Source organism: Pleurodeles waltl, chromosome 2_2 (genome assembly GCF_031143425.1).
Source record: "Pleurodeles waltl isolate 20211129_DDA chromosome 2_2, aPleWal1.hap1.20221129, whole genome shotgun sequence".
In the NCBI taxonomy this organism is placed as follows: domain Eukaryota; kingdom Metazoa; phylum Chordata; class Amphibia; order Caudata; family Salamandridae; genus Pleurodeles; species Pleurodeles waltl.
The window spans coordinates 1,114,868,661-1,114,883,569 of NC_090439.1; the positions used below are offsets into that span (position 1 = coordinate 1,114,868,661).

Consider the following 14,909-nt stretch of genomic DNA (forward strand, 5'->3'; position numbering starts at 1 on the left):
GTCGAGAGCAGACAAGACCTGGGCCAGGGTGAGCATTTTGAATTTCTCCTTTAGGAAGAAGGCGTTGAGAGAGCACAGGTTTAAAATTGGAAGAAGGCCTTCGTCCTTCTTGGGCACCAGAAAGTTGTGGGAAGAAGAACCACGTCCTCCTTCTGGTGCTAGCACTCTCTCAACAGTCCCTTTGGCCAAAAGGGCTTGCAGTTCATATTGCAAAATAGTGATGGTCCTCAGTCAGCCGCTTGAGGGGGGAAATAGTGGAAGGTATGGAGGAGGTGAGAGGAAGGGTAAGGCATAACCTCTGAGAAAGATTGCACAACCCACCTGACCAGCGTTCTAGCCTGCAAACCTGGGAAGAATTGGTGGATTCTGCCTCCCACCATATGGGCACGCTCAACAGGTACAGACGTCCCATCAAGGAACCGACTACCTTTCAATCCCATAGGTCGTACTGCATTATTTAAAATCATGTGCCTCCTCCTATTTATACATTATGTCCAAAAATCCTCATCTAATCCCGCGATGTGGTTCCGTTTCCTAATTTATAAACGTACCTCCTTTATGTGGGCCAGAAAGCCCCATCGCATGGCATTTACTACAGCGTGTGAATCTGCCTTTGATATTGGACTGGGTGTGTCAGATGTCTATGCCTATTAATGGTGGCACTTTTAGTGGCCATAAATGAATGGTGTATGGGGGGTGGGGGTGAGGTTATGATGACCCAGCCTATCGCCTTGAAGGCTTTGATGGGCTCCGTGATCTATTCTACGGCAGGCGCATGGCCATATCCATCCCGTCATGTACCTGTATGGATGTGATGTGCTGGAGATCCTCTGGGATCATCGCGTGACAGGCCTGACTCCCCCCCCCCCCAACAAGTGTCCAGCCTCGAGGGCTTTGTCCACTGGGACCGCATCGAGATTACATAAAGCATATTGCTTCAGCATGACACTATTATGACATGCGTTGCAATGTCCACAAGGAAAGAAACCTTGTAGATTATGTTATCTAAGTTGAGGGATAGTAGTAATATCATTAGATCTTAAAATATCATGTAAAAAGCAATATGCTTTATGAAAACCTGGGAAAGTTAGGCAAATCAATCAATTTATAACATGTAGTACTCCATTTGTGATCTATATACTTGAATGCCCATGTTTAAGATGGTATGTTGGCAGTACCAAACGCACTGTTAAGAAACAGGTTTTGGAACATATGCGAGCTATCACATCTACAGACGAACACTACCCGGTAACGAGGCACTTCAAAGATAAACACAATTCTGACTGCACTCTGTTATCCTATTTTGGTATTGAACATGTTCCTTCATATCACAGAGGAGGTAATAGAGAATTGACATTGAGGAAAAAAAAAAAAAAGAGTCAAAATACATCTTAGATTTAGAGACTAAGATACCAAAAGGATTGAATACGGGTGAAGAACTGAACTCCCATTTATATGATAATTAATGAGATAATGAAAGTCCAGATAGGTTCTTGTGAATTGATCATTAATGGATTTTGGGTTGTTGTGAATCATCTGAGTGTACAAATAGTGGATTCTAGTGTGTTTAATTAAGCTTATGAATTAATTTTTTGCGTTTAGAAGATGACTTGATTTGTATATATGTGGTGGTTATTTATTTATATATTTTTTCAGATATAATGGGTCGGATGGAAAACTACTGAGCCCTGCTTGCCAACGCTTTCTCTATATTGCACGTTATTATTGGGTGATATTTCTTTGCAGATTCACGGATAAGAAAATTAATTTTATTCATATTGTTATGGTTAGTCTGTCCTATTATTATTGACCCTTAGTATAAATTTGCGAGTACATATGTTAGGATCAGTACTGGGTCCTTTTGGGTTAGGAATTCTGGCTTAGAGGGTGTGTTTTTCATTGCTTGTCTTTATTTCCATTTGGGCTTGAATTGACGATATTTCATTATTTATATTATGGTCCAGTGGAGTATAAACTTTGTAATGTTACACTTCCCCCCCTTTTTGGACAATATATTTTAACATTCATATATAAAGTACCAGGATATGATAATTGCAGTAGGTTTAATATTATGGGTCAGACAAGCTATTATTTTTGAATATGCAATGTGGTAGTGGTCTGTTTGTTTCTTTTAGTTATATGTTTTTGTCTCATCTCTGTCTATGAAATGATAGTATTTAGCAAATGCTTATTGGTGGTAATTATCACGTGACCAAGGCTGCTGTGTCAGTCGAAACGCATTGTGTTTGTGATTAAATGATTTTTCTTTTCCTTGAGCCCAGAGTGTGCGAACAGCATTCTTTTCTTTCGATAATATGTGTGTGTTATTACCTGAGCTAAAGAGCTTGATTAATGGAGATGACAGGGGGTGTGGAGGAACAAAACTGCACCAATGGGTAATTAATTGAACAGAGGGCGAGGGAGCTGGGGAAGGGCCCCAGACTGGAACACACAGTTCATGAACAGTGGATTAAAGGCTACATGGGTGAAATAGGCTTGCCATTAACAGAAGCAAGCAAGTCTAATCTGTGTGGCAAGAAAACAGGATGCCACTGGAGTTTGTAGGGTTGGTACAGGAAAATTTAGTGGTGGGTGGGATGGGTGAGGGGGGTGGGGAGCAGGCTGACCATGACATGAATACAGCAGTCTATCCCCATTTGGCGTGGAAGATTAAAGAGGCGGTGAATGTAATCCTGCACTATTAAATTATGGAAGGGGAAGGAATTGGGCCACGTGAACTTTAACTTCATTATTCTAAAAAGAAGCTAAAGTACTAATAAAAGAAGCTAAAGTACTATTTATGAACACATTTCTGCTCTAGTTCACACAATATGACAGTGTCTACACCCATGACTTATTCGCAAGTTTAATTGTGTCCGATGACTAATCGGCTTGGTCCTGTGGCATTATCTTTCCTCAATTTGTGAGCTATTATATTCTGCACCTCTGTTGATTAGGTTGTTGCTTACTAGTCTTGTTCATTCCCTCCGAGCATTTGTAAAGCGCTCTGGTACCATCACGGGTCATGTTTGAGCTATAGAAACGTTTAGAACTACATTTTAAAAAAAGTAAAAAAATGAAGTAAATAGAGGTGTTCACTTAGCATATGGAGGGGGGAGTGTATCGCAGACGTCACCTGGCAGGCCCAATCTCACCTATGTAGGGGCAGGTGAGGGGACTATGTGCTCAAAGGACAAGGAGCATGTAAAGACCTCCAACACTCATGTATACGAAGGAGATGCGAGCAATGCCCGGGTTACTGAGTAGTGCACACAAGGGGCAAAAAGCTCATAATCCCTACTACTCCTCCATGTGCGTAGAAGTCCCTAATATGCACATGGAGGAGTAGCAATGAGGGAAGAGAAAAGTGGAGGGAAGGTGGGGGTGGAGAAACTTGGTTGGAAGGGAGAGAAATTGGGCAGGAAGGGTGACTAACAAACAGGTCCACATGGGGAAGAAAAATCAGAAAAATGGCCCACGCCATGCATACGGAGGGAGTTGTGGGATAGGTGTGCCCGTCTGGCCACATAGCTGACATGGGCTCACATGACAGGGAGCGCATAAAGAGGAGCTGCAATCACGGATACAGAGTAAGGTGAAGGGGTACTGGGCAGGAGTATGCACCAGATCAGACCTGCAGGAGGGGGCTAATACACAGCAGCCCCAGTCATGCTGATACAGGTCACCAGGCAGATCATATAGCAGAGCGCCTGTAAGAGCTACATTCACTACTCATCAGGAGGGTGGTGGGTGAGGAATGAGAAAACGGTGGAAAAGGTTGGGGCACTCATAAAACAGCATACACAGCCACAAGCTGTCAGTCAAAGTCTGAAATAACCCACAATATTTGAGAGAGGAGGCGGCATATGTTCTCCCCAAAGAGTAGGGTGAAATCAGAAGACTTCAGTCTCCTTGCCGCTCTTTCTGCAGCGCCTATGGAGAAGGGTGCAAACATGAGGCGTGGCAGCCGGTCCTCACTGGGTCTCGCGCATGCATTTGTGGACAGATTGTCATTGCATGAATCACCTCAGCCATGGAAGGAGTCAGGAATATCGCTTGTGCTTATCCCTCTTAACTTTGTCTTATTTTCCTTAGTTATTTTTTGTTGGAAGATGGAGATAAAATTTCCCCTTAACTGCTGTAAGGACAATGATGTGTTGAGCATCAATTCACAGTTTTTTCTTGATGGAACTCAATAAGGAGAATGGATTATTTTGCTCTAGTTAGTTTGTTACACTGCAATGTGACTGGGCTCAATAGGAGAAACTGGATGGCACAAGGCTGAAGTTGCTCCATTCCCATTAAATCGAAATTCAGATTCACCCATAAAATTAGCTGAACCACATCCTGAGCTACTTCCCTCAAACTAAACCCCACAAAGTGGCCAATCACCTCTGCTCAGAAAGAAGCATTTATCCCCAGTGCCATCTGCCTTCAGAAGTGGGCAACAATGTTCCTAACACCACAGATCTAAATCTACCCACTGTAGGAAGAAGACTGTGGTGCGCTCACAAAGTTGTATGCCTAGCACAACTCAATAGAGACAGCATTGCAAAAAAAAAAAAAAGTTAAACAAGGTTTTAAATAAAAATGAAGCTAATTAACAGTGCAAAAGTAGAGAGAGGAAAAACACATGGGTTGGAAAACCTAGTTTAAAAAAAAAAAAAAAAAAAAAAAAAGTAACAGCACTGCCCTATATCAAAGAATACTGAAACATGCTGCCATGACACCAGGGGTATTTTTGGAATGCACGCATGATGTCACACTGTCATCTGCTTGTGTTCCTACTTTCTCCGAGTGTGAGGATCTTTCCCGTCATCATCCCAGCCTTGCAAAAGGTAAGCACTTACCCAGAAGTCCAGGTTGTACTTCATGTTCCTGAAGAGGCCGCCCACCATCGCAGCCAAGTGGATGACATGGGTAGGTTTGTGCTTGTCAAACAGTGCCTTGGTATCTGCTGCATTACTGGTGATGGACAAAACAAATACCATAGTCAGACTAGTAGCTATCAGGTACACTCATTTCCCAATTACATCCCCATAGGTGGTGCCCCCAACATCAAACAGAAGTCCCAAGGAAGAAATCATGGCCTCTCTTAGGCCCACCCTTACAGTAGTTATACAATATTAAGCAATGACCAGAGGCCTGTGAGGTTTCTCAGATAATGACAAGAGGCTGTGAGGTTTCTCAGGTAATGACAAGAGTCTGAGGTTTCCAAGGTTTCGGTAGCTCATCCAGTGAGGAAGGTTATCTTCGGAGGGATGCCCCATAGCCGGAGTATGCCAACTTAGAGCTTAAGAACTTTGGAAGCCATGCTAACACTCAAAAAGCAAAGGGGACCTAGTTTCCCAAATAGCAATTGTTAATTCACTGCTTTCGTACCCTTTGCATGCGAGGCACACTGGCTTGTGCAAGGGGCCCTGCAGAAATGACTGATCCTTGTTAAGGATGATACAGAAGACAAATGAATGCACAAACAGGTGTACAGGTGGTGAAGTAAAAAAGCCCAGGGCACATGGACCCAAGTATCACACCCCCAAATAGGACTTCATGCTTAAGTCCAGGGGTTAAAATTAAATGGTGCAATCAGACAATGGGTTTGTTTTCTTATTGAGCAGCATTGACAATTCGCTAAGAAGTGGTTTAAATAGTAGCCAGGACTGTACATAGGTGAGGGACATGGAGTGGTTACCATAGTTTAGAATAATGGATGTTCTATAGATTTTCTTTTTATTAGTTGCTTGATTGTAATAGTGTGAAGACACACAAATAACACATTTAGTTAAGTAGTGCTTTTACATCTCTCACTACCAGAATATTACAGGCTAAATATATACATATTTATAACAGAGAGGGGACAGTAGTCAGTATTGTTTGGAGTTGAAAAGGTGACTTTTCGGACCTATTTTCAGCTCTCTTAATGAGGGAATAGCACATGTGCAGTGTAAGGAAGTTCCATTGCAAAGGGCCTAGAAGGTGGAACTACTGGATCTTTGAGATGGCACTAGGTGGTCTGGGTTTAGGTAGAAGGTTGAGGTTGAAGGACCATAGGTAAGATAAACCCATGTGTTCCACTCATACTGATGTATATGCTCTATGTACAGATTAAAAAGAGTGATGTTGAGTACAGAGCATTGTGGGAAACTCAATGAGAGGGCAACCACACTATAAAACAATTTGTCCAATTTTCACCTGGTTAGACATATAAGTGGTGAGCACCCTCAATGCCAATGTTATACTTTGAGACTCCTCCTTAGAAAGGAATGATTTATAGTATTAAATGCTGTTGAGAGTTTAAGGACCACAGAGTAGGGAGCTGCCAGAGACGAGGATATGAAGTGTTTCAGCTACTACTTGAAACAGGAGAATTTCAGAGCAGCATCTCTCTCCAAACCCTAACTGGATATGGTTGAAAAGATCATTTTGAGCAATAAGCTGTGTATGTTGCATAGTAATGCAAATCACTAGCACTTTCGCCAAAACTGCAGCACTAAGACCGGATCAAAATTGTTGAAATCTGCTTTACCTGCTGTTTCTTCAGTAGAGTGAAGTCTTGCCCAATTAATACTCTTTGGTAAAGAAAGAGGTTCACTAACTGTTTAAAGTAAGGCACAAGTTGGTATAATGTGTATCTGGTAATGTACTTCAGAATCAAGTCGATTAAATGATTAGAAGGCTTAACTTTTCGAATAATTTTCAAAAGGCCATTCTTTGAAAGCATCAAATGTAAGTAATTTTGATTTGGTTTTGCATGTGAGATTTGAGATATTCCAGGAGTCTTCGAGGTGGGGAAGTGAAAGTTTGATGGTGTTGACTGGCGAATTCTTCAGCTTTGCGAGCAGCATTCTCAAACTTATTTGGGGTGTGAATGGACTTGTTTTATGCCTCTATGTCGAAGAACTGTTTTGGGTGCTTCTTGGTGGTGATGGTCAGAGATTTAAGGTAGCTGTGCTAAGTCTTTAAGATATTTACCAAGTAATACCTTCTTCTCAAAGCCATATGGTTTTATAAGTTGATGAGAAAGGCATCTGTTCCCACTTGTTTTCCAGTGTTGATAATCACTTTCTTTCATTAAAGAGGTCACTTGAGGAGGGGTGTGGCCAAGATGGCGACCGCGTCGGACGCTAATTAGAGAGCTCTGCACTGGGCCCAGTAAAATATCGTGTTTACCGTAGCAGAAGGGCCCCGCTGTTGCAGTGCGGAGACCCAAAGCGCCCAGGGAGGCTACCTATGCAATTTGCTTGAATCAGCAGCACAAAGGGCTGCACAGCCGGACTCGTCAGACCCTGGGCCGACGACACACTGTGCAAGGCAGTACCGACCCCACAGTCCGCAGGTGGTGCCCGGCTCGGTTGAGCCCTGAGTGTGTCAGTGGGGAACTGATGGATGATTGGTAAAGCCAGACCGGACCATTGCAAGACAGAGGTGGCTGTGCAGGCGGCGTGGGATCAACGCCCGACCATCCATGGTTCGGAAGCAGACCACGTGAGGAACCACAGGATACGCATGCCGCAGCAGACGGATCGTGATCCAAACAAGACCGTATGGATCCATCTGTGCTCGTTTGAGGACGAAAGACACAAGGTGAGACGAGCTCTGCAACCGCTTTCAGCCACAACGGCTCACTGGGGGCATATAGAAAGCGCGAGGAATAGGAGGAGGCCATTGACCACGTAGCAAAGACTCGCGGGTGGTAGTGGTGAGACCCCGGAGCAATGGCAAACGAACAGGGAGTGTCTGGTGTGCTGGTAAAGACTGCATGGACAACCAGGAAGATTTGGTGGCGCACAGAGAGGACGCCGTGGTCTAGCCCGGAGATCCTTCACAACGTGGGGCATTGTGGAGCTATGGTGGAGGCGAGCACCTTAGTCCCTTTAGACATTTGACTAACACCCTGCCTGATGGGAAATACTTGATAAGCAGTAACTAACACTGCTGTTTGGGTTTTACAGTCAGCGCACCCAGAGGTGGCTAAGGGGCTCAATAGACTATTACGGTGTGACTGTGTAGGGTAGGTCTCCCTTCGCTACACCCTCCCCCACCTGTAACGCCATGGGAAAGACATGTCCTACCAAAACAGCGGGAGACGCAGTGGTGCCAGATGATGTCTCCACATCAGAACTACCCCCACACTTGGATAACTTTCGGCATCTTGAATCCACACTCAGCCACTCCGAGAAGATCCTACATGCTATACTAGACACCAAAACCTCACTAGAGGCCAAATTTACTCATACTAGACACCAAAACCTCACTAGAGGCCAAATTTACTCAATGTCCTTGGATGTGTTTTGCCGTCCACATTCCCAGAGTACCCTCGATCTGGATACTCTCCCTTCGCTACCAATCGCAGACAATTCTTCCTGCCACAAAACACAGTCCCACAAATTTTATGTTTTTCACATGATGGTTATGTTTACTGTTTGTGAAAGATGATTATAAGCTTGTGTCACGAGACAGCCTTTGAAAGAACACTGGCTATACACTGTCTAGTTATATGCGGCTCGGTGCCGTTAGCGTTAATGAAGGATTGTTCATTGAAGTGTTCTAATGTAAAGACTCGAATATCATTGATAAACTAATAAACATAAAAAAGGAGGAGGTCACTTGAGAACCAGTGAGAAGAATATTTAAGCCTTTTTTTCCCCTTTATGTTTGAGAGGCCCAAAATTGTTGGAAACTTCAAACACATAATTAAGGTTGCAGGTGTTTTTTTGTTTGTTTGACCATTGCTTTCATGTGATTGTGGACTATTGAGAATGGGATGAGGAAGTATTAGGATTATTATGGGTTTTTTTCTATGCTAGGTATTCCTCGTTTAGCTTACACAGGTTACCTGCATTTCATTTGTCATTTTTCTTTGAAACAGTAAACAAGAATGCTTGAATATATTCATAATATTTAATATGAGCTAACTTTTCAGTTCTAAGTAATTGTTATTAAGCTGTGAACAATGTTTCATGTAAAAATGATAATTGTATGTTGTTTATTGTTATTGCTCACAGGCTTGCAAAATGAAAACAAGAGGGTATCAGGCCACTTTTTGCTAATTGTTTATCTTGAAAGATTCAATAACAACTAAATGTAAAATAAACTAAGCACATTGTGTGAAGGGCTAGAGAGGAACTTTGTGCCGGGCAACAAATCATGCAGAATCTTATCACCTAGTTTGGCTGAAGGCTAACGAAAAGGCACTCAGCCTTCACTTTCTGAGCTTATCAGCCCAGCTGCCAGCACAAGATGAGAATAGTAGGCTCTATTATCATATTGAATATGAAGCCTTATTGCCCAATAAGGTATGTGGGCGTGAACCGCCTCCAAAACTCAAATTAGCTGTTCTTTTTGGTGTTAAGAAAAGCTTAGTAAACAGAAGAATGGGGTGGATTGTTAAAAGGTTATACAGTAAATATGTTGGAGTGTTTGTTGCTGTTTGTAATTTTAGTAAACGTTGTAGCTACCATTCTGTTTATCATTGTTGTAGGGTCAATTTAACATAAGATTTTGACTTTTAAATAACATCTTTAAACTGTATATGTTAATTCCTAGTGCTCTGAGGTGTGTTATTCCTTAATGAAAGAAGGTTTAGAATCCACTTACTATCACAGTAATATCTTATGAAATTGATCATTATCTGGAACATCGCACTCAAATTTTGCTCAGTGGATTGATGGGTGGCATTAACAAAGGTCGGCAGAGAAAGGGGTTCTGAGGGTGAAGGAGAAGGGCAAGGTAAAGTCATACTTGCAGCCACGTTACAATAGTGTCCTGGGGTGAGATAGAGTTTAAGACGATGGATGACAGTAAAAGTGCTGTCAGGAAATGTTTTGTGATGCATGAAAAAGTGGTCAAACAAGGCCGGATTATAGTGCGAGGAAGCATAATTCAGAAGGAGAGTTTTGATTATCGTTTGGAAATGTACGTGCCTGCTGAGGTATGCGCATGTGCAGTCTACCTAAGAGCAGTATGATTAACAATGGTGGACGCTTACCACCAGGAAAAGTAATAAGTCCGAAAGCAGCCATGAAGAGTAATGAAATAGACAGGATTGGCAGTGAGGTGGAATGTCACATTAGCAAAAGTGGCCTACAGTACTGAAAGGAGGATAAGTGAGAGCAAGCGAACAAAGTAAAACCAAGAGAGTTGAAGATAAAGCGAGTGGCATGTTAGAAAAAACAGTAACACTTCTATCTTGTAATGATTCAAGGCAATGGAACAACTGGCGTATCTAAACACTCCCTTGAATAGCTCAGAACCCACGAATTGAGCCACATACATAGTGCCATTCAATGACAATCCAGAACTAACCCAGAGCATCGTCTAACAACTATTTGCCATGGAACCCGTCTTGATCCTGGATATCTATCCTCTTCTACACAAGGGCAGGAAAGGTCCATGGTATGCCTATGTGGTTTAAAAATATGAGCAAAAAAGCAAAGTTATAAACCTACCCCGAGATCCTGCCCTGTATCAGGCACTGCTATGCCACATACCTGCCGCCCCACTGATAATGAACTGTCTAGTCAGGCTCTTGAGCTTCCAGCTGGATGTGCGTCTCATGTTCAGGGATTTAGGGTTCAGTGGGTATCTCCGTTTTAACACTACTTGCTGTAGAAAGTAACTGGAAATCCATAAATGGATCTGTCTGAGCTAAATCTGTCGTAATCTGTCCAAAATTGCTGTCTCTGTTCCACGTTTAGCATAAAATCTTGATTGACCGTTGGCAAGTATACCAATATGTTCATCTTCCTCTGTGGATGCCCAGGTTTTTTTTGGATTAAGCTCACTGTAGGCTTGTGAATATCAAGCATTCTTAGATGAACTCAAAAAATGTGTCACCTGTTATGGATGACTGTAATGTAAAGCTTGGGCTTTCTCCCTGAAATTAAGGGCGCAGATATGTTTATGCAATGCCATAGCATCTTACCAGAAAAATTAAACGACTGAACACTCACAATATAGAAGTCAAGCCTACACTCTGTTGTCGGTCCATTAAAAGACAAGCAGTAGAGGACTGCTTGACCTCATAGCGCCTTGAGACCCCCGGGTGATAAGCTGTGCTATATAAATGCCGATTGATACACTACTTTGGATGTTTTATCCAAAACATTATTTAGTGTACAGAGCTGAACATGGCGTGGGGTGGGGTGCAAACTTACTGAGTAATTTTATAATAGTGTACATTCCTCCCCGTGATACAGGCTTTGTGCCGTAGAACAGTGGTTCCCAACCTTTTGACTTCTGTGGATCCCCACTTTATCATTACTGGTGCCCAGGGACACCCACTGAAATTTTATTGGATCCTGGGGACCCCCCCACCGAGTCATTATTGAAAGCTGGGGACCTAATCTATTAATATTATTTAATTTTCTAAGCAGTCGCAAGCTCCCTGAGGAGGCTTCACGGACCCACAGGGGTCCCCCAACCCCAGGTTGGGAACCGCTGCGTAGAATGCCTTCAACAACAATGGATGGTGTTTCTCCCTGATTAACATTTGCCTTTCTTACCTGAAGATAGTTTAAATGACTGATCAAACTTAACTCCTGCCTTGAAAGTGTACTTGATCAGGTATCTCTCTAGCTTTCCACGGTCTCATCTAAGAAGACAGACCAACAGATAGTAAAATGTTTCTTGGTTTGGTGAAGATGATCATAAACTAGCGAAAATAAGGGACACGTCCAAGTAGACTATGGCCAGTACAGCATACGTGTAGTTGTTGAGATTAGGATAGAAGGCTGTGCAATGCACTTTAAGCAGAACTATTGAAACAAGTATGAGAAGGATGACACATAGTAATAGACAGGAAACAGCACAGGGAAAGGGGAAGAGAGCCTTCTTATGGGAAGTTGGATTACACTGCATAATGCCAGAGGCTTGATGAAGTCCTTAACTCAAGGTCTATGCTAATACATTTTCACTTAGACAAGTTGGATCAGCTAATTCAACATCATTTCCACACTTTCAATTAGGACTCTTCAGAAAACTAGCACTAGTTAAGTAACAGATACCAGTACAGGGGATAGGAGTGCTCCAATTCAATAATGTTCTGTGATACCGAGCCTTTAAATCAACTGATTGAATAACTGGTTGCATTAGGATTTGACCTACATTGGATATGCTGGAGCCAGCAGAATGAACCATTGCTGAAGTAGCCATCCCTTCTCACACCTTCAAAACCTCTGCATTTACCTTCCAAACTTTGAGCCTCTTCTATAAGAAATCCTAGCGAACACTTGTACAACGTAACTACAGAAGTTCCTTCACTGTATCTGAATTCACGCTAAATAAGGGTGCAGAATCTGTGTTCCAAGATGTGCAAAAAAACTTTCCCTACATCATTGATTTTTGCCCAATCATAACGCAGCTATGGACGTAGGACCCATCAACCATCTTTGATGGCCCCAGGTGCACCATTCTCCTTGTTTGTTGGACTAAAGCGGTGTGGAAATAGTACAGAACCGGTGTAAGCCTTTTCTTTAAAAAAAGGATGTCACACCACTTATGTTCTGTGAGGGTTCACGTTTGCCACCCCTGCCTTTTACAATCCATTTTCAGCCTTGATACTTTCCCCTTTTAGGTCTGAGTATCTATTTTCATGATCGTGTAGATGAGATTTGGGCCCTTTTAAGGGGAGGGGTTCTAATAATCCATACAAAATAATGGCAGAAATTCCACTTCAAATGGCCCAGTCTTTTTTTCCCTTCAATAGAGACAGAAACACAAAAATAGTCCCTCTCGTTTGCAAAAAAAAACAAAAAACACAGCTTTCTGTTTGTGCAGAGTGAAATTTTACCTCTCCTCATTTTGTCTCATCTCTTCCTTTTTAATGTCATTTTTTGGCAATGAAATTAAGAGAAAAACACCTGTAGGTGTATTGCAAAAGTGAGACATAGGTCGGGAAGTATAAAAACAAACACTCACATTTTATATTTGATAAAAAGACATCTATTTAAATATATCATACCACACTGCATTTTGGTTCAACCAAAATGAACTGATCCTTTCTGATGCAGGCCAGTCTTTCAACATCCATGCAAGATGAAAAACGATTTGCTTCTGCAACAGGAGTTGAGGCAGTTCTCCAATTCTACTATTCTGTTACCAGCAGAGGCTGTACCAAAAGAAGCTGGCTAGGATAAAATGAATGAATGATTATAGCTGTTGGGATAGGCTTCCTGCTCTTTAGTCACATTTTGTTGTGTTCATGTTCTGTGCACCACATTAGCTAAAGAGAATATAAATGTCATTTAGCAGAAGGAAGTAACACATCAAACCTTCAAATAGGCTAATACAATCATTTATTTACAAGCTTTTATGAAACGTTTCACTTCTTCAGGGAGTGGCTAACTGAACATTTGAAAGAAAAACCTATACATTTTGGTGCAACAAGTCTAATGTCTGCTTTACCACTCCTTATACGTTAGGCTGAGGAATTCCAAACACAAAAAGTTTACAGAAGTAATGAGGGCAACTTGACTGCATCAGCAGCTTTTGCAGCAAATGTGAGAGAACATAGAATTCCAAGAGGACCCATAATCAAACTCCAGGCTGGGTGGAATTCCTCAACCTAAATTCTAAGAGGGAGTGGAGGAAGGGGGTGGCAAACAGAAGTTGTACGTGTTTCTAGCAAAGTCTCATTTGGATTTGCAAATCAATGGCCTAACTAATGTCAATTTTTTACTTTCTTCTGTTGAATGACAAATATGTTATGCTAACAGATCTATTTAGCTCTATGGTTAACTAAGATGGCCCCACAGATCATATGAACAATTATGCCTTATCCTCATAGGTAATGAAAATGTCCAAGTTGGGTCTTGACACCAGAACACTATCAGAAAGACTGGAGTCTTTTCGAACACGCTCTGTGGGCTCCAGAAGGTTCAACCATGCTCCATGTATCGAGGATGTAGCAACGTGCAGTGGGAAGCACTGGTAAAAGTTGTTTCTCAAAGCATTTTCTCTGTCCTCCATGCTTCAGGGGGAGCAGTAGTGTTAGATATAAATGAAATCTTATGGGATCTAGTGTAGAGACAAGTAATCAGAGTAGCCCTCCCTTAACTAGTAACTAAAACAGTGTGACGTAATAAAGAGGTAAACAAGTCAGAGTAACCTTCTGCAGTCTAATGCACAGTACAACAGTCACAGTAACCCCATCTCTAATCCAGGTAAGGGCACATTTCTGCAAAATGCTTGTTTGGGAATGGACAGTGGTTCCCTGGACCACTGTCGACTCAACCTTTATAAAGTATTTTATTTAATTATGATTATTATTGTGTTAATGTAGCCTTGTTTCCTTTAATTAAAGCATACTGCGTTTAGAAAATACTTTATTTAAATGGAATTGCAGGTATGGTGATCTGCTGACATCATCCTATCAGAGCGAGTAGCAATTTGCAACCTACCTCACGAATGGTAGTAAGAAAGTTTGAACTGCGAACCCCTCCAAGTTGTGATTTGGCAAACTGACCTAGTAGTACATAGGTTGGTTTACAAAATCAAAATCTATTCACAAAAAAAAAAATCAGTGCACAATTTGCAACACTTTCTGCAAATCGATTTTTAGTACATCGGGCTCAGAATATACACAGTCATTAATAGGATTCTTAGTGCAAATTCTGATGCTATTATTGACACTAAAGGGTGGTCACTTGAGGTACTTCTTATCTTTGGGTAACTGACAATTTCTACAGAAAAGGCCACAAAACCTAGGCACCCTTTTCAATGTAGACTCTTTTTGTAGCATCTACATCAATTACACCTAGTGACCAAAACTGGCTTCTTCAACATGTTTCGGTTTAACACTCTGTTGCACTTTCCATCATTAAAGAACTGTGCATTTGTAATTGGCACCATAGCTAATGCTTTACTAGATTACAGTAATGCACAGTCTGCATGTCTTTACAACTATCTTC

The 14,909-nt window shown here is 41.9% G+C and overlaps 1 protein-coding gene across 1 annotated transcript in view; it reads right to left on the bottom strand.

Annotated features, from left to right (window-relative positions):
* LOC138282898 (GDP-L-fucose synthase-like) overlaps nt 1-14,909 on the bottom strand; it is an 83,747-nt gene that overhangs the window by 57,787 nt on the left and 11,051 nt on the right. Inside the window, exon 3 of the mRNA XM_069220909.1 lies at nt 4,851-4,965. Coding sequence (XP_069077010.1) covers nt 4,851-4,965 — 115 coding nt within the window. The remainder of the gene's footprint in view (nt 1-4,850; nt 4,966-14,909) is intronic.